Below are 19889 nucleotides of genomic sequence, written 5' to 3' on the forward strand. Positions count from 1 at the left end.
TTCGCTCGTCTCAATCTTTTGAAAGTGTTATGCATATGTAACATACACACAGAAGTAGTTGAAGCTCTAACTTGTATTCTAGTATTACTCTATAACTTACTAAAAAACTTTGTACTATACTAACGTAAAACATAAAAGGAACGGGTAGAATGATACAAATTATCGTAAAGATAGAACATTTATTTATATGTTTTCACGAATAATGACGTTTATCGGTTAGATTTTGCGACTCGTTCGAGTTCGTCCTTCTTTTTGATCGCATACGAGTTGGACGAACCTTTGGCAGCATTGATGAGTTCATCGGCTAAACATTCGGCGATCGTTTTGATATTTCGGAATGCTGCTTCCCTAGCACCAGTACACAATAACCAAATTGCTTGATTTACGCGTCGTAAAGGTGATACATCTACTGCTTGTCTCCTGACCGTACCAGCGCGTCCAATGCGAGTAGAGTCTTCTCTTGGCCCCGAATTAATAATGGCTGTCACAAGAACCTACACACAAATCATAAATTTTCGAAAAATAGTAAAATAAATAAAATAAATAAAATAAATTTAAAAAAACAAATTTGTCGTTACCTGTAAAGGATTGTCACCCGTGAGCAGGTGAATTATTTCAAAAGCATGTTTGACAATTCTAACAGCCATTAATTTTTTGCCATTGTTTCTACCATGCATCATCAGTGAATTTGTAAGACGTTCCACGATAGGACACTGAGCTTTTCTAAATCTTTTTGCTGCATAACGTCCAGCCGAATGTGGAAGATACTTGGCATTTTTTTCTTTAACAGCAATATAATCTTGTAACGACATATCGTTCACCTGCACATCGTCGCAGTTCCAACGACCAAATAATTTGATTTCTGGCAATTCAGCGGACAATGTCACTGGCAGGGTTGTAGTGGTAGGCACTACTATGTCGTCAAACGTTTCTATGTCAGCCATACTTAATCTGTAAAAGAAAAGTTAATGAATCAAAATAATGCATTGTTTTACATTGTTTTTAATTCCGAATTTTGATAACCGAGAAGATAGGAGAAGAAATTGTATACGATAAATTCTTTCGAAAGTAAAATGTATCTGAATTTAAACGTAAACGTTTAATGTAAAGGTAAAAAGAGACTGCGAGACACAGACCGCGAGCATTCGACAATATTTATCAACAGAGATCGGCAGTGTTATTTTTCACGTAAGAAGCATACTTTCATTTTCATTTTCAAAATATTCGTAAACACTAGAGTTTCTTCGTATCAGATGTCATTGTACACGATACATTAACGAAAGAAAAAAGTACGCCAAAATTCGATACGATAGCTTAATTTTTGACAAATGTTTCTATATCGTAAAGCTATACTCAACATTCCACAGGCATTAAATACGCATTAATTCGAAATCAAAATCTCATCTGATGAACAGTACTCAAATACGGTTTGTTGATACAAAATGTATGAAATCGTAAGAGCATGTGGCCATGTGGTCTCACATACGATAAAAATATGTTCGACTAATCAATTTTCCGACGTATCATACGTTTATAATCACTGTAAATCTTGGTGTGTTTCCAACGTCTCGGTAGCACTTTTTTTTACACGACCGGCGAGTAAATACATCGAACTTCCGAATTTCTTACCATACAACTTACGTTCACGTCTTCGTTGGAGTAAGCGTGAACAGGAAAAGGCCATGACACTGATGGCGCTTCAACCTGTGATTGCCGGATTTCAAGCACCCTAGTCAACTTGAACTCATAATCATATAACAGTTGTAACTTACCATGTATGCTCATTACGTAAATGCGATTTCGTTTATTTTGAAATTAACGTAGTCGATTTCACTAATAAATACGTTTTTTCGAATATTCAATAAAGACAGAAAACGTCAGGAGGTAAAGTTGCTTATTTGACTAAGAAGTGTTTACGGTAGTCCAGTAAACGCACAAGTCGAGACTATTGGCTCGCAAGTTGCCATTTTGTGCGTGTATTTACGATTTAATCTTAAGAAAAAGTGTACCATCGAGAAATTTTCGAAGCTTTTCGTTAACTGTGATAATCTTGCACGAGCACGGGTACAAGACGATAGGTTTCAGTGTGTGATAAAGTGACTTTTGTGTCATGTTGAGGGTTAGTACCGGTTGCCGAGTAAACCGGCACGTCTATGGTGGAAAAGTTGGTGTTAAGTGCGAAAGATGTCACCACTGGATAGCTTGAAACAACTTCCGGTCTTTGGAAGAGAAAAACGGTAAGGGCCGTTTATCTTTTCATTTTCCATTTCTATTTGTTCTCATTAATCACATATGAACATGTACCTTCAGGTATATATGCATACTTACATTACTTAAGGACTCAAAAATGTTGCTACGTTTTCATTTACTTAAATATTACATATAAAAGAAAGTCAACGAAACGTTTAGAAAAGTATAAGAGGTAGGAGGATTTTGTAACTGGATGGTTTTCTCGATCGCAGAAAAATTTTGTTCTGACATACATAGTACATGTGTATGCATGTATACGTAAATATAATTAGCAAGAAGACGTTATTGCACTTCGTTTAAATACACTTAATCGTTTATCTGCCCAGAATCTTGTACAAGACTCTCGTTCAGTAAGCTTTTGTTCGAATTGAACAGTAGGAAAATATTGTGTTTACGATCGAATAGGTAAATTGTATCGAATGAATGTTTGTAGCTGTCTCGATATTCGAAATTTCCGAATGCAGAAAGAAAGAAAAAATGTGTAAAAAGAGAAGGCATATCGAGTTGTGGTTAAGCGTATGATAACAATACGAATAATAAGTTAATACACCGAAAGAAAGCACTCCTATTATATGTATATTCAGATGGATATTAAATACGTGGTAAGCTGATTGGTAAGATCGAAGATATATTCTCGAGAGGGGGTGTGTAGGGACTTGGTTCCATTTTCCGTTTCAACGAATTCGATGAAGTGGAGAGGTTCTCCTTGGAATCGGTGCGAAAAGTACATAGTTGGTTGGATGGGGCGGGTGGACGTATAGGGTGTAGGTACCGGTAGCCGAACCGTGGGGGTTCGAGCCTGGGGTGTATCCTAGCAACTCACCGAATCGCTAGAGGGTAGTCAACAGGAACGTAACTACGAATCTTGGTACCTGCCGCGCCAACAATCTTTCCCATATTCGTCCATTTCGACTTTTGCGGATAAGTCTATTGTCTGTTTGTCATTATCCGATTCGGTTTTATTTCGCTACTCTTTCCCAGCCTTTTTTACACGAGGAAATTTCTTTTAGAAGAAGATCCTTCGATAATATGTTACACGAGTGTTGAAGAAACTAACAACCGCGTTGATGCACGTTATCTAAGAGTAGAGGTTATATTGAATTTCTGTCTACGTAATAAGCCTGTCAAGCTTTTAGCGAGACGAACAGGAGAGTAACGAACAGACGATAGGGCAGCAAAAGGCAAAGGGGAAGCTCGGGTTCATTTCCGAGTGCACGTGTATGCGCGCCGTGCTCTTCCACATTATATACATATGTATGTATGTGTTTATTTCAGCTACAAAGTAAGATAGGGGGAAGCTAAGATTGAAATAAAAGTCATGAGGTACGATAAAGAAAAAATGAAAGTAATAAATAGATACAATATCTTGAACATATTTGACGATGACTATAGAAATGGCAGAGGAAGAAGCGATAGAAATTACAAATGGGACAGAACATTAGTTGAATGTTTTTCAACTTAGAAATAAAGTAAAATTCAGTTCGGGTTCAGTTTGATTCGCGTTTCGGAGTGACAGTAGAAAAGAGCAAGAAAAGGGAGGAGGAGCGGAGAAGAAACTGGGAAAGAAAAGCAATGGGCAAGGTTAAATGGAAAGACTGGTGCGACCGATGAGAGAATAAGCCGAGGATAAGGGTAGAGCAGACCCGTGTTCACGGCTGGGTAGTAGTACCTACCTACATCCATCTACATCTAGGTGCTTCCCCCCATTAATGAAAATGAATTATCACGTAAAGGATTTCAATATTTGATAGACTTAAGATTATAATACAAGTATATGGTAAAAAAATATGCCAAACTTCTCAAAGAAGAAGATGAAACGCACGTGGCGAAAAAGCGAGAATACCGTTAGAGATGTTAACGAGCGTCGTAGGGACCTCGTGTAAAAAAGGAAGACGTTAAATATGTTTCGGGCGCTTGTATAGAACAATTAGTATTTACAAAGGAGATAGGTGGTGTAGGAAGCAAGTTCGAGTCCAGGGGGAAATTCAGCCGGAGCAACAAGAACGAGAGTACGAAATCGGTGCGCGAAGGTAAATAGAAGATAGAAACGAAATACAAGGGGAGAAGCGAGTGAAAGGAGAACCGAGCGAGAGAGTTGACGAGACCACATGCTGCGAATGCTCTTCTCGCGCGATGTCCCCCACCCAATCTCTCTTCCTCCCCTTCTCTTTTCCACCTTACCACCACCACTGCCGCTACCTCTATCCCTTTCATCCTACAACTCTTCACGACTCACGAGTAGCACGAGTACTGCCAGTCCTCTTTTGACTTCACGTTGACGTTCCGTTGACGGTCCGTTGACGGTCCCGCGAGTGTCTCAAACATAACGAAACTTTTTAGCCAAATGCTCTAATGTTTCGTTTCGACACTTTCGTTAACCTTTTCTTCTATTTTCCACTTTTCTCGTCTTTCTCAATTTTCTTCTCGTTCTTCTGTTCTTCGCTATTTTAATCCCCCCCCCCCCCCCCCCCCCCCCCCCGTACATTTTCACGAAGCAACATGTCTCGAAAGACATTCGACACGATGTCCCTATCGAGAGAAAGCTCGTATGCACGATTTCTCATTTCGGATGATGATAATCTTCGTTTGAAGTACCTGAAAAGTGTTAAAATGATGTATAGATACGTACACATGTAGGTACGTAGAAAAGCAAACTAAAGTTTGCGTTGGAAAACGCGTCGACAAAATTCAGAATTGAATCGCGTACCTTTCAATTCACGAATTAACTCGAAGCTTGCTCGAATCGAGCTTCAAACACACTATGCACACAATAAATCCTTCAAAAGCAAACACTGGAATTGAGAAATTCCGCGGTAAAGCATCCACGAAGATCGACAAGGCCACGCCCATCCGGATATCGATTCGTTGACAACGTTGCTTTTCGTTCACGCTTTCGATACATGTATCTACCGAACGCGAAATTGACGTGTCATTGCCTTTGTTATGTGTCCGGTTTCCATATCTTCACTGGAACGAGACTTATATGTACTCACCTTCTCGTTCTTTCTACAGACTTTGGAACGTAGTCGGTATGACATGAAAAAATGAAAAATTTGCATTTCTCTTATTACAAAATGCAGCATTTCTGGTCAAATCTGTTGTCTTCTTCTTAAAAAATATCCTAACGCAGACGAAATGTGAATGGATGTAAATTCTCTAAGAATTAACAGCCTAAAGTCTACACTGATCATTTTTAGAGAGAAATTATTCAAAATCCTTTTCGGATTTCAATCGAACTCATTTAGGTTACGTAATTACTTCCTCCATTCTGTATCTATTACATACATTACGCGAATGCGTTCCGATAATACAGCGTACAATAAGATTCGAATCGAGTGGCAAACATCAGTTTTCTAGCCAGATTAGATAACCGAGCGTTTATAGAATGGAATCACAGTTTACGCATACATATACATGAGCGGGTATTATAACCATTAAATCGATGTTTAAGCTTAAGTTGTAACGTTGATAGAGTTTGGAAGAGCAACAACATTAGAAACGAATAATAAGCAGTTAATCAGGAGCTTTATGAATGTTCAGTGATATAAGTATTTGACGGAGTAATTCCAACGAAGTGAATTACGACAGTAGTTTCGACTTTTCTGACTCTTCTGACTGGAGCTTCTATAAGGTGAAATTTTATCGAAGCTATCATTAACGAAACGGAAAAATTGTCGCGTTCGTTTGCTTTTAACCACAAACCACATCATATAAGTACAATTCGTTATAACTATCAAGAACTGTCGCGAAGAAAGAGATGGTACTCGAGTAGAAAAGAAACACAACGGGCAGGAATGGTAGCATGAGAAAGAAGTAACGATAGAGAGAACAGAAGGCAAAAGCAAGGAGGCAAAGTGGTGTGCGGCGGTGGTGCGGTGGTGCGGTGCTGCGGGAAGAGGCAAGTTCTGTCGAGGGAAGATAATGGACAGAAAAAGAAATAAGAGTAACCGAATGACGGACAGAAGGAAAAATGTTTGGTATCGGTTCGAAATGGTTCTAGAAAAGTTTGTGCGTTACGAAATTATAATTAAAGTCGATTAAAGTCGACATACAATGTAGGATGTATGGATGCATCGAAGGGAAACAGTACGTATTTACCAGTGTACACGCGTATAAAAGATGGTAATCGATGTTAGTCAGAATAAGGAAAAACGTGTAGTTTTAAAGTGAACGATTCAAATAAACAGTTCGGCTGATCAGAGCAACGATAGACGCTTCTTTTATACACTCGATATTTCATGATAAATTGAATAAAAATGAGAAAAAATGGTCAGACAAGGTAATATGGAACGTTATCGGTTACATATAATCATGTAAGTAGTTAAATAGTCGGTTGTCGGTGATGAATCTCTCTCTAAGGGATCTGTGTAAGAGACGGAAGATGGGGAGTATATGTAAGGGGTGAAGTGGAGAATAGAAGATAGTAGTGTTGTTTCGTCGCGTCGCGCATACGATGTCGGCAAGCAGTCGGCTGCTTTTCGCAAGAGGAACGAGGAGGGAGGCAAAGGAGAGTTAGGTGATGGGCGAGAGAGAGAGAGAGGAGGTTTGTAACTCCTTCGGGCTCCTTCGTGCTCCTTCGTGCTCCTCCAAGCTCCATCGGCTTCTTTTCTTCTTTCCGGGTTTTGCCACGCTTACCGTGACACCACACGGCCTTCGGTAGAAGACGACGGAGGACGCCTGTGCAGAACCCTCGCCCTGCTTCTAACGGTTGCCCAGCACCGAAAACCGGCTACTGGGAGCCCACCTCTTATTTTTCAATTATCTACAGATTTATTCTTATCAGATTTTTTCTCCCTTCAACGATTACATGCGATCACATAATCGACTTGATTGTTAAGTTATTCGAAAGAGCATCTTTTCGACGCACACCTTTAAATGCTACGAAAACGTATAACGTTCGAATATTTGGGTAAATAAAACCTTTGATTCGTTAGTATTAATTAATTAGTCGATATATATTAAGTTAAATCGATCGAAAGAAGCAGAATTTCACAGTTACCATGAAACTGCTTCTATGAATCGAATGTTTAAAGAAACGATGAAATATATGAATGAAAATTGAATTGAATACCATAGCGAAACAGTGTTCGGTCTAGCCACACTCTTTAGGCAGCTCTAATTTGATTGAATAAAATTTAGTGGAAAGGACGTTAATGCGTCGAAAGGTTTGGTCGATTACTCGATTATTTATTTGCTATAAAAAAGAATAAAACGTAAATGCCGCAAATAGTTACCGGAAGGAACGGCGCGGCGTGGCGACTGAAAGAGGAAGTACGGCCCTGGCCGAAGCGAGCCGAATACGGTCGAGGACTGCCGATCTTGGTGGAGGCCCGTAGCCATGTGTTGCGGTCTGCCGTGAGTGCTTTCTGACAAGGGAGGTGCGGTGTCTACGTTTTTTCTTTACTCGTCGGAAACTAAAAAACTGTGGTGTTCCGAACGAGTCGACGAGGTACGATTGACTAAAACGTTACGATATAGCATCGATGAGACTTGGGTGTGCCTATTCACGAGAAAAGTTCAACATTTGGGAAAGAAAGTGCGTGTATTTCTCGCGGCGTCGGCCAAACGAGACGACGAAGAAGGAGCTCTGCTGCTGCTTCACCTCCCGATGTGTCCGCGAGTCTGTGCTGTGCTCGGTGCGTTCGTGTGAGAGTGTGCGATCGAAACGTACAACGCCAAACCAGACCAGTTAAAGACCGGTAGACGTTCGCGAATGTAAAGATCGAAACGGAGTCATCGAGTGGAAACTAAGAAAGAGAGAGTGCGCATAATAAACGTATCCTCGATAGCTGCCGAGTAGAGACGCGCGGGGTGCTGCGTGCAAACCTTTTTCCTCTCTGTCTTTTTCTTTCTCTCTCCTTCTCTCTCTTTCTCCTTTTCTCTCTCTCTCTCTCTCTCTCCCCCCGCTCCCTCCCTCCCTCCCTCCCTCCCTCCTTTCTCCCTCTTCCTCTCCCCTCATCACCTCACAGTTTCTGTGCCTCTCTCTCCCTCTCTGGCGCATACACTATTTCATCCTTTCTGTTTCTGTCTTTCTTCCTCGATACATTTGCCTGTGTGTCGGGATGAGCGCGCGAGCAAACGAACGAACGAACGAACGAATGCGCACGGGCATGCTCCTTTCTGTGTTAGTATTAGCATTCCTGTTCGTCGTATTTTGTATATTTTGCACGTAGCTAATGTCTCCCGGACAAATCGAAAGCATGGCGAGTGTATAGCTCGTTAATTGGGCTTTGTGAACTCGTAGAGACGGTATTGTCGGTTAGTTCGAGAACCTTTTGACGAGAGTCTCGTTGGATCTGTCGGAGTCGGAGCGCGTCCAAACGAACCTCCTCGGTTCTCGCGTCTACAGAGAATTCGAATAAAGGGGGTACGCGTTGTGTCCCGTCTTTCGTAAGTGCTGCTCCGTATACTTGCTTCTGTGTCGCGTGTTCGTGTGCTGTGAGAATGAAGAAGAGCAATACAAGCTACCGGCATATTCGCGTTGAAGCAGTGTGAGATGTGGAAAGGGGACGACAAAGATATACCGAAACAGTGAGAGTGGAAGGTGGACGAGTAAGGAAGCAACACCGGTTAACCTCTACCGAAAAAAATGTAACATCGTACACGAATAATCGTCGACCTGAATTTTAATGCATCAATGAAATGTGCAGTGTATAGTTGATCTAGACGCGTTAAGAATGGTTTAACATCGAGACATCATCGGCTCGAAAGATTCATTGGATGTGCAAATGTTTGTGCGTGCGCATATACGTGCGTCGGAACAGGGTCGTAAGGTGAATTCACGGTGTGTCGCGAAATGTTATTCAACATTGCCAGAAAATAGATTATTTTCCTCGCAACTGGATTACCTCGTGGAACGCACTACCATCGTTGAATTTACAATTTCTTCGTAAAACGGATATTACCTAAAGAAGAAACGATACATTAAATAACGTTGGATGCGGTGAAGGTGTACTTCTGGTCGCAGATGCATATGCACAATGGTAAGGAGCCACGTATTTACTTTCGTCGATTCGTACTTTTCGTGCGTGCAGCATGCTGCGTGCGTCGCGCTCACGCTCAAACGCGCGCTCTGCAAGCTTATATGCTTGTATGGTTGTACACACGTACACCACTTGACCGTGTTGCGACGCGTGTGCGTACTACTCTCTCAATGTGTACGTACGTGTGTCGCCCGTCCGTCCGTCCGTCCGTCCGACCGTCCGTCCCCTCTTCCTGCTATCACTGCCATATTCTATCCTTTCCCTGCCCCGCTCAGCCTCGAGTCGCCTCGAGTCGGCTCGAGTCTTGCGAGGTAAAGCGAAGCCGGTACGCGATGTACGTGTCACGCACACGTTCTACCGATCCACTCTAGCGTTCTGCTGCTGCTGCTGCTGCTGCTGCTGCTGCTGCTGCTATTGCTGCCACTGCTGCCACTGCCACTGCCACCGCCGTTCTTCTCTTTTTTCGTATCGATATCGCGATTTCGCAGCGAAAATGTTAAGCCCGTTGCTTCTGTGTCTTTTTTATACTTTTAACGTCGTTCAATATTTTTCTCGATGTGTTGTAGTTTCTCATCGACAGCCATTACGATCGTACAGAATCGAATTGAACTGGTGGTTAAGCTCTCGCTGATATTTGCTTCATTTCTTATAGCTTAGAACATTCTTTTTCGCTTCGACACGTTATTTTGTATCTTCAATATTCGTTTCTTACAGACAACCGCGAGATCGACTCGTTCATGTTTCGTTTGCAATAGAGAAATGAATATTTATAGTTGAATTGTAATGTACTATATTGGTAAGATAAAAATACACAATATGTATGTACCAATATATCCTTATATTTCGACTCGATTTCTTCTTCCAAACGATACACCAAACATTATTCATGAACAAAATGATAAATACATGTATCTGAACTGATTGTTGATTCAAGATGTACTTAGTTCGATTTAAGAATCTCTTGTAAATACTAGGAATTTATGATTCTCGGTAGATTTACGTTTAGTTACGCGATATAACTTTTCGTCTCTTCCTTCCACCACTTTAATCTCATCCGTTATAGTAATGCTAAAGTATAACGTAGTAACGAATTCAACTCGCGAGTGATGTACTTTTAATTAACTAATCCAACCGATTTAAGATCGGGTCACTTAAAGAAACGACTTGGGTGACTTCCCCTCAGACAGTCTGATAAGGGTGAGTCATTCTTTTCGCAGTATACGTACGTATTTGAATTAGTCAATAAATACTTGGATATTATTAACGAAACTCCTTAACCGTTTATTCAAAGTAACATGTATTCAATTCGAAAAACGCTCTAATATGTAGCCTTACTCCCAGTTGGTGGTGCGATATGGTCGAGGAAAGACAGATTGAGAGAAGTGGTGGGCTGAAACTGTTCCTACCGACCGAGTCGTTTCTTAGAGTGGCTCGACCTTAAACGAGGACATTTTGTCTAGCAGTGATAAACATGGGTAACGTATAACTGACAATGAGTATGTATGTATATAGATATGTACGTACGCGATGTGATCGAATCGCCTATTGTCGGTTTAGAAGCGAGTAGCGGTGAGTGAACCCGAACGATCCTCGTGGAGAGTAATTAGCGGTGGTCGACGGTGGGGCGGCATCGTTGCCGACCTCGAGGTGTCGTTAACGAGCGGTTTAAACGTTAACGTCGCTCTTCTCCGTGAGAATCGAAAATTCTTCGATCCACGTCCAACATCGATTTATCTTGATTGTTACTCGTATCACAAACTTTTCTTTTATTTTGATGCTCGAGATTTTGAGTTTCGTTTCACTGCATTTCTCTGCGATGCAAGAAAGACCGATTCTTCTTTTCGAATCGGTGCGTGTGCGTATGCATATCTATTTGTGCAGCATTCCACGCGACTTGTACAACTGTTGTCTCCATGCTCGTAAATACGAATTTAAACAAGACTAGTGTGAAGGATATAGTCCTAATTGGCGAACGTCTATACAGAAGAATCAAGATTTATCTTGTTGCTTTATACGTTGTTCACTCTTTTCGATGCCACCGATTTGCATTTCAACTTCCGAATTTTTCAATTTCTTAACATTTATCTTTCTATCTTTTATCTTTCCGTAATAACGATTGATTTCGTAGTCTAAACGATCGAGAAGCAATTCCGAAAGTACCGTTTGTAGACTTATTAACGATAGTGATGCGGATATATAGTATATAGACATTTTTTAAAGTGGAGTTTTAATAGACGATTTTAGATGTCCGGTTATCGAGCGATCGTCACATTTTTAGGAATAAACCTTTCTAGCAACGGTTTATTATTAAATAAGTATTATTATTACAATTATTTGATCGGATGCGTAGATTATACGAACTACAAATATGCATAGAAAAGTAAAAGGTTGAAACTTGATTTCGGTCATAAAAATTACTTTACCGATTGTCGTATTTCTGACACAGTTTGCCGAATATACGTGCTTACATGTTCGCCAGATCAGATGAAGCGCATCGGAGGACAAAAGCAACACATGCTAACGAGTTTGCGCGTCGAGCAGTTCACTAACGTGCTCAATGTTGATCACATATTTTAACGTTTAAGCGTGTGAACACGTCGCATGAACATTGTTGGTAGTATGTGGAGATCTACACACGCGTCACTGTCGATATCGTCATTAACGCTTTCTCTATATTTCATTTCTAAAGCAAGTTGGAACTTGGTAAAAGGCCAAAAGTTCTTTAATCTCCCGGTCGAAAGAGTGCTCTATTCTCTATATATTATTACCATAATAATTATTTTTCAAGAGTTCGAAGTTATCGTCTTAATTGAATTTTCAGTTATCTAATAAACTGGTGACCATCATTTCAGTTTCAATTCACGGACGTTTGTTCGTGAAAGAATAAATAAAGAATAATATTGGATTAGATATGTAGCGAGATTATATGAACAGTTTGTCATTAATGGCGATCCGTGGTCTAGCGATTTTGATCAAGACTGTACTAGATGAACTATGGAAGGATATCTAGTGACGAAGTCGTCGAACGAATTGTCTAAAGATGTGTAGCTCTTTGATCATTTTTAATTCGGTGAAGAAACTAAGAAGTATTCATTGCAGAAAAAGCTAGATATTTTTATACGAATATTATTTTCACCGATGCTATTTTCACATGTAATCGAAGAAATCTAATTACACAACGGATGTCGGTGGAAGGAATCACGGCCAATACTTTTCCGGGGTAGGAATGTCGGTTCTACGAGCAAGCACAAAATGGCTGCCAGCAGGAGCGATCGACCGTGCGTGCGTGCGAGTAAGCGGGTTAGGCGATGTTGTTTCTTCCCCTCTTCCTGTCCCTCTCTTCCTTTCCACCAACTACGTACGTATATATGTACGTATATACGTACATGGACGTGCGCGCGCGCGCGCGCGCGTATCTCTCTACTTCACTCTCGCGTCTCTTTTATGCACGCCCGCTTCTGTTGTGTATCTTCACGCCTACAATCGTTGACTCGTACATGTGCATATGCTGTTACGTTGCATCGTCTCTTTCTTTTTCCCCATATAACGATATAATATCTTTTTTCGTTTAAGTTGCAGTTTCGCCTTCTTGTTCCCTTCAGCTCCTTCCTTTCATGTAAACCTCTATCTTTCGATCGAGCTATTCTTTCCTTTTATATTTTATATTAACACGGTCGCGCCCAGGCATCGCGTGCACGAAAGCTTGGTCTTCTTGTTCATTACCTAGTTACAAGAGCACTACCTATTGTGCGTCACATCATTTCGGCTTTATTTCGAGTGAATGTAAAGAAAAGCGTATACATGTATCAAAAGTATTTTCTAGTTTTGTATTCGCATTAATGAACTAGGAGTATAAGAATTTGTCTGGAAAGCGTCTGGCGTGGTGTAAATCTTACCGTCTAGGGTTAGATTTCCTTTGTCCATTACTGTCGCTATCATCGACGTCGTTGTAAATATTGGGATTATTTATTGAAACATAAACGGGAAGGGCAGAAATGACGCATAGATGACAAGGAATAGGCTAGCAAGAGCAAACAAGAGCCAAGCAGAGCACATAGCGGGAGAAACATGGAACGTATGTTGTGTGAAACGAAGGTTGCTTTGTATAGAGAGAGGTATACATATATGTAGGACGTGACTTATCGATGCTACTGAAATTGGTCTCTTACATATATAGATACATATACCTACGTAGACTTGCTGCTTGTCGTGCTGTGTGTAGTAATAGCAATAGACGGTCACTCGTAGTTCACGCAGCATTCTGCACGATTCACGCGATTTTCTCAGGGAGAGACGCGTGTAACCGGTTTTCTATATATCGTCTATATATTGACGAATAAGCGCGGAATAAATTTCTGCTTGTCTTTAAATACTAATAATGTTCAATACCTATCTAATCGTAAGTACGTTTACCATTGACGAAATTCAAAGTGTGAAATGATACATATTTTTAGTCGCAGCAAAGAATACGCATTGGAGACGGCCTTACTTATTTCATCCTTTTATATACCTACACATTCTGAAGAATCAGTTACCTATTTAAGTAGAAATGGTGTTCGAAAAAATGTCTGGTAAATTGTGGAAAGAGAAGGCCTGTACGATGCATATGATCAAGGACAGGGGGAAGCGTGTAGCTGTTACAGCATGAATAATGAATCACGAATGTTATAACTATGGCTATATCTGTCAGTGTTGGACTAATTGCGTGCAATGGTTCAAACAAAGAAACGTTTAACTTACGCGTGCCTATCATGCATACGATAAAATAGGTAAATACGATATATAGATGTATATCAGATGTATATTTTAATTACTTGCTTTATAATATATTGCGTTACCTATCGTGCGGTTATTGTCAAAATGTATAACATTAATATTTCGTATCTATGAAATACCTAAATGATTTTTCCTAGGTATATCTAACGAATGCAATGCACCTTTCTGCGAAAGTACGTGAGCGCACTGTAGGGTTGATCCTTGAAATTCTTTTTTCGTCAGAGTTTGACACTGTTGTAGGTTAGTAGAATATAGATGAGGAAGGTCAGAAATCTATCTTTTTAAAAAAATGAAAAGAAATAAGAAAGAAAATGGTGCAGCACTACGATAGACATTGAAGAAAGACATTTCTTACGGAGTAAAAGAAAAATATGTTAAACGAAGTTGTGCAAGGGATAGGGAAGTTTATATCGGGTTACAATAGACGTAGCATACAGGAAAGAGGGTGAAAAAATGGCGATATCGAGTCTACACAAAGAAAAGAGCTGACGAACTTAACGCAGATAATATTTACCGATATAAATACGTAATTAACCATGAGCGTCCAAGTATCGCATATAGATACGATTTACGTACTCTCCCGAAGTGATATTTTTTTACAGTTTTTATGCAACGTGAAACTGTTACATCTACTAAGAGTGTAGAAAACATTTAAAAAATTTTACACCGAGAGTAAATTACTTGAATGAAAAAAAAAGTATAGAACGACGGGAAGACGAATTTCTCTTGCTGTTCTATTCCGAAGTGATTTTTCAATTTTCGAAACGAATAGAAAGGTTGAAGTAAAAGGTGAAGAGGGAGAATGAGTAAAACGTCTGTTCCCTGATATATTACGCCAGTGGTTGGTCGTATTGACGAGGTTGTCGAGGTTGGCCGCCTGAGCGGTTGGATGATTGGGGAACAAGGTAGTAGTGTAAGGTAGAGGGGCTGGGACCATGGGTTGGTAAACAGCAAGCGTTCGAGTTGCGTCCTACCTATAGCCGTCTTGTTGCGTTTGGGCGTTTGGGCGTTTGGGCGTTTAGGCGTTTAGTCATTGACTGCAGAACGGTATCGGCAATCGGTATTAATTTCATTTCTGTTGTCGATCGTCGCTTTCTTTCTTTTTTCCGTCTACGTTGCACGATTTCGCTTTAGTTTCGAGTAAGTCGTCACATTAAACGTCTTTCTCGTGTGACACGATCAATTCATTTCTACTTTTCTTTCTCTGGTGATAATTCGAATTTCACGTGCAACGTATATTGATACGCATCAGTTTCTACATAGCTCATTTCTTCGGCATTGTACAAAGCAGCGACAACGAAGGGTGCGTAGACTAGGCAGACTATATAGGAAGAAAAAGGCAGAAAGCGGTAACAGAGGAGGTATCGTCGACACACAAATGACTAATGCGCATATACAGAGATAGAAAGATTGCGTTTAGCGAGTTATTTGAACCGAGTGTGATTGGCAGACGATTGTAACGTGAATGCATGGCGAATAGAGCGAGGCAACGATGCGACGCGCGACGTAGCATCTGTGTAGCGAAGAGGACTGGTCTGGTGGACTAGTAGTAGTAGGAGTTGCGACGGGTAGCGTCGACTGACGACGGAAGCGGTTGGAAGTGGGAGTACCGAATGAAGGGGAAGGGGGAACGATTGATTCAGTAAGCGGTGAACAGCCGTAGTCGGTGGATAGTCGACGATAGTCGACGATAGTCGACGATAGTAGGGGTTTGTCGACCATGGCTTTCCGACAAAAGCATTCTTGTCGGATTAGTTGGTGGTGGAATCGAATAGAAAGCTTGTTCGAAGTAGAGGCATTTGGAATGTAAAGGGAAAAAGCGTTGTAGTGCTCGTTGTTGCCGCCGCTGCCGCCGTTGCTGAAATTGCCGTTACCGTAACCGTAGTCAACGTTGCGCTGCGCCGTGTCGTGTTTCCTCCTTGACTTCTTAACTCAACTTTGCCTTCGACGCAAGCAATGCCACTGTCCAACAGATACATAACTAGTTCTTTCTGCGAAGGCTGATACGATCGATTTTTCCAGGTATATACTTTTAATAAAAATACCACCTACTCCAGAATAACAGACTGCCCTGCTACCTGTCCTGTCCTTTTCTGTCTATCTATTATATTTTCTCTAATCTTCTTCCTTTTTTTTTCCTCCATTTAAGCGTCTCATCTTTACGCTAAGGACTTTGAATTCTCTCCAAGGTTCTTTCGAAATCAGCAACGCGAATGTCCGTTCGAATGTTCACACGTACACGTCAATATGATATACATATATTTTTTGTGTATACGTATTGCGATTCCGATTGCAATTTCGATACGTATCCGTACTCATACTTCTCGCGCTCATGCTCTTTCACTGATATCGGTCTGTCTGGAGTGAAGCTACCGGTAGGGATCCTGAAAGTGTTCATCGACCTGCGCGAGCTATTACGACTGTATGTTAGTCAGCATGTTCCGCGTTATTCGTACTCGCAAATTGAATCTCACGCATTACCTATTTTTCGACAAACTAAAGAATTTTCTGAAAAATTTTCTGTCACAGAATTTAGTTCGCATACAATGTTTCACTGTTACTTTGCACTAGGCCGATGGGACTGATTCGCATTTTATAAGGTACTAGTCCGCGTGTTTCGACGAGATTTTTGTATCCTATCTAACAAAACGGTAACGAATTCATCTGAACAAGTTCAAGAAATTTCTATACGTTAACAAAGTGAATGACAATAGGTTGAATGCTAATTTCAATAGATTAGTTATTCCAAACTGAAAGGCATTGCGTGTAAGATTGTTAGAAGGTTCGATTAGCTCCGATCTAGACTGATCGTGAGATGGGACAATATGAGAGTGATTACCATGAAATGTTGGCGTAACATCGTGTTGTCGTCACATTATAGAAAACGTATATCGAGTAGGCCATTGGTTATAACGATTTCTACGACATTTTTCAATAGTCAGTTAATCGGTTGAAATGAGATACGCAGAGAAAACGTGTTTTTAGAATAAGCAAGATCACGCTTGCCTACATATTATTGTGTATATATGCTTATATGCTGTGTGTATTGGGGAATTAGTGGAATTACCATCAAAGGCAATACACGTGTACCTATAATCTGCACAGTTGGTATAAATCTCTATGGAATTGTCCCATTGCGAGGCTAATTTGAAAAGCCTTTACTCAAACTCGTAGTATAATACATCTATAATATATTAGATATATTGACATGTGTACGAGTGGTCATAACAACCATACATATTTCATTTAACAAAAATACTCGAAAGCTGCCCAGTTTGCCGCGCAGTTTGCCGCGCAGTTTGCCGCGCAGTTTGCCGCGCAGTTTGCCGCGCAGTTTGCCGCGCAGACCGTGGTTGAAATATTCGTGTCTATTATTTTGTACGAGTATACACGCAGGATATATTCCTTTCCGTATTTGTGTAACCAGTGCATTTCGATACGGTCTATCAATTTCTGAATGAAACAAGAACCCATGTTAAAAGTTGGCACGAGTTCGGTCGAGTAAGTTGAAAAATAATTGAACGACTGCAAAGAGGTAACGATTATATCTACTACTGCGAAATGTAGTTATAGTTAATACCTGTTTTAAGAAAATTCACGGCAGAGAGAAAGTTGGAGTGAAGACAGGAGTGAAAAATGCGAGAGAAGTCGTGCGAGCGTTCGATTTCATGATCGATGTTCTTTGTTTCCGAAGGTTTTGATTCAACTACGATCGTTATTGAACGCATTCTAAATATTGATAGAAATGATAGCGACAAACGGTAGCCGCTCGATTATAGCCGGCAGAGTTAAATTTATCTACGATACGCTGACTTAGCGTCGGTAAATATTATCGTTGCTGTCGGTAAATAACGATGTTATCGCGAAAACTGGTTTGGTAGGTTTACCGTCACAGCGAAATCTAGCCGAAACGACTTTAAAAATATCGATTAAATTATATAAATACGTGCGTTTCGGGTTTGTAAAGATAATGAAAAAAGTAGAATTTGAAAGAAACGTTAATAGTATATCACGATAAAAGTGGTAAGATTGTTGAGAAATGCAAAATTTTGGATCTAACGATCGATTGCTACATGTGTGTCGACTAGAAAGAAGGAAGAATATTATCGTTTCATGACCGTTTTATTGTGGAAAGAGACTGAAATCCTGGACGAGAATGGTAGAATATTTATTATCTAGAAATATTTTTTCTATTTGATACGTTTGTTGTCGGTCCGCCTAACACAAAATATGCGATGCTCTGCAATGGTGAATCAAAACGCAGAGTATTGCGAGCGAAGTGGAGTTCGATCACGCAGACCCCGTGCAAGAGAATGTAATGGAGAAAACGAATGGAGCAGAAGTAGATGAATCGTTCAGTCTTTCTCACGCGATTGACCAGCTCCGACGCGACACCAACGCGATTGGACCAACGCCAAATGTCACCAGTAAAATTAATCGTTCCCTGACACGAATTCCACTCTAAGTAGGAATATCAATTTGTAGGCAGGGGACAACGATTCGATAGGAGCTGTATGAATGAGGAGCTTTTCGTTACATCGTCGCATTTCATGATTTGACTTTCCCGTACCTCCCATTTACGCTACCCATTACCTGTCTTGTTCCCTTCTCTCCCTTCTTTTCTGTGTCCAACCTTTTAACTTTTCTTCTTCTTCTTCTTCTTCTTCTTCTTCTTCTTCTTCTTCTTCTTCTTCTTCTTCTTCTTCTTCCTCCACTTCTCCTACATACCCACGCATAACTATACATATAATTGTAAAAAATGTGTTAATCGAACGATTTCGTTGGCTGTGTTCCAGACGCGTTCGTCTGTAAACTGAAAATTATAACAGAGATTGCTCGAGCAAGTTCTCGTTCCATTTGTAACGTAAGACTTAATTCGTACTTGAAGCAATATGACGAAACACCAAATGAAATGGTTTAGCTGAGAAATGCCGTGTCGCTATGCCTCTTAACGAATCATGTTTTTTGCTTGCAGATCCAAGGTACGACGAACAACAAGAATACGATAACCGTTTTAGCCGCAACCCGGGAGGAGAAATTGCTTTCCGGGATAGCATTTTGTAAACGAACTAAGGGAAGATCCGCGAGTAGTGCCTAGAAGAAGAGGTTCGCGGCAGCATCGTTTAATGTACTGACTGGCGAACGAAGTACAGGGGGAAAAAAAGTATTATGCCAGATAAATCGGCATCGAGAGGTGATGACTAGTTACCATAACGCGTGAGAGTGTTTGCGTGAAGAAGTTAGTGGCGGTAAAAAGTGTAAATTAGTCGTGCAAAAAGTGTCGTTGAGGAGACGAAAGAAGAGAAAAATAAAACGGAGGAAGAAGAGGAGGGAACGGAGGAGGAAGAGAAGAGGAGTATAAAGAAGAGATAAATCACCGGAAGAAGAGACCAGAGGAGAAACGGGGGGTGAAAGGAAAAGAGAACAGACAAAACGAAGGTGAGCCGAGAAAACGTCGGTGGATGTGAGTGGCTGTATAAAGGATTTTGAAACGGGCAAAAGGAAGAAGAGGGGCGGCACGAGAACGGAGGGGAAAGAAAAGTCGGACGGACAGCGAAACGGAAGAGCGATAGAAACGAAAGGTGGGAGGGTGAGAGAGAGAGAGAGAGAGAGAGAGAGAGAGAGAGAGAGAGGGCGTGGTGAGAAAGAGTGAGTGGAAGAGGGTGAAGACAGGAGAAAGGAGGACGAAGGAAAAGACAAGGACGAGTCAGGAAAGAAAGAAAGAAAGAAAAGGAGAAAGAGGAAGAAGAAAAAACAAATAGAGAAAGAGAGGGAGAGAGGGAGAGGTAGAGATAGAGATAGAGAGAAGATCTTAAGAGGCGAAAGAGGAAGAATAGAAGCGGAAACGAAAGCGAAGGTAAGGGTGGATTTTGGGAATAT

The 19889-nt window shown here is 40.8% G+C and overlaps 3 protein-coding genes across 4 annotated transcripts; 2 read left to right on the top strand and 1 right to left on the bottom strand.

The window, feature by feature from the left end:
- Positions 1-165: 165 nt before the first annotated feature.
- On the bottom strand, positions 166-1716 carry Rps5a (ribosomal protein S5a). Of its 2 annotated transcripts, none has more exons than XM_076379194.1 (3): positions 1642-1716; positions 579-951; positions 166-494 (listed from the first exon to the last, which is right to left on the bottom strand). In XM_076379194.1, exons 2-3 carry the CDS (start codon positions 942-944, stop codon positions 210-212), a joined length of 651 nt encoding a protein of 216 aa, XP_076235309.1. In that variant the 5' UTR covers positions 945-951; positions 1642-1716; the 3' UTR covers positions 166-209. The 2 variants fall into 2 exon arrangements, with proteins under 2 accessions (XP_076235309.1, XP_076235308.1); XM_076379193.1 differs by having other exon boundaries at positions 1630-1709.
- A 6017-nt stretch (positions 1717-7733) lies between these two features.
- On the top strand, positions 7734-19635 carry LOC143179083 (uncharacterized). The gene is made up of 3 exons (XM_076378105.1): positions 7734-7886; positions 8051-9233; positions 18985-19635. Exons 1-2 carry the CDS (start codon positions 7734-7736, stop codon positions 8471-8473), a joined length of 576 nt encoding a protein of 191 aa, XP_076234220.1. The 3' UTR covers positions 8474-9233; positions 18985-19635.
- On the top strand, positions 13240-13817 carry LOC143179089 (uncharacterized). The gene is made up of 4 exons (XM_076378112.1): positions 13240-13367; positions 13411-13447; positions 13491-13632; positions 13688-13817. Exons 1-4 carry the CDS (start codon positions 13240-13242, stop codon positions 13774-13776), a joined length of 396 nt encoding a protein of 131 aa, XP_076234227.1. The 3' UTR covers positions 13777-13817.
- Positions 19636-19889: the final 254 nt, after the last annotated feature.

This window comes from Calliopsis andreniformis, chromosome 5, assembly GCF_051401765.1.
Source record: "Calliopsis andreniformis isolate RMS-2024a chromosome 5, iyCalAndr_principal, whole genome shotgun sequence".
NCBI classification, from domain to species: domain Eukaryota; kingdom Metazoa; phylum Arthropoda; class Insecta; order Hymenoptera; family Andrenidae; genus Calliopsis; species Calliopsis andreniformis.

What these genes read in the sequence shown, in the direction of transcription:
- Rps5a (XM_076379194.1), bottom strand. Translation starts at nt 944, where the DNA reads ATGGCTGACATAGAAACGTTTGACGACATAGTAGTGCCTACCACTACA. An exon ending in CGGGTGACAATCCTTTACAG is followed by an intron (nt 495 to 578) that starts GTAACGACAAAT and finishes ATTTGTGTGTAG; the next exon opens with GTTCTTGTGACAGCCATTAT.
- LOC143179083 (XM_076378105.1), top strand. Translation starts at nt 7,734, where the DNA reads ATGAGACTTGGGTGTGCCTATTCACGAGAAAAGTTCAACATTTGGGAA. An exon ending in GCGAGTCTGTGCTGTGCTCG is followed by an intron (nt 7,887 to 8,050) that starts GTGCGTTCGTGT and finishes GCTGCCGAGTAG; the next exon opens with AGACGCGCGGGGTGCTGCGT.
- LOC143179089 (XM_076378112.1), top strand. Translation starts at nt 13,240, where the DNA reads ATGACAAGGAATAGGCTAGCAAGAGCAAACAAGAGCCAAGCAGAGCAC. An exon ending in GGTATACATATATGTAGGAC is followed by an intron (nt 13,368 to 13,410) that starts GTGACTTATCGA and finishes TTACATATATAG; the next exon opens with ATACATATACCTACGTAGAC. An exon ending in GACTTGCTGCTTGTCGTGCT is followed by an intron (nt 13,448 to 13,490) that starts GTGTGTAGTAAT and finishes TAGTTCACGCAG; the next exon opens with CATTCTGCACGATTCACGCG.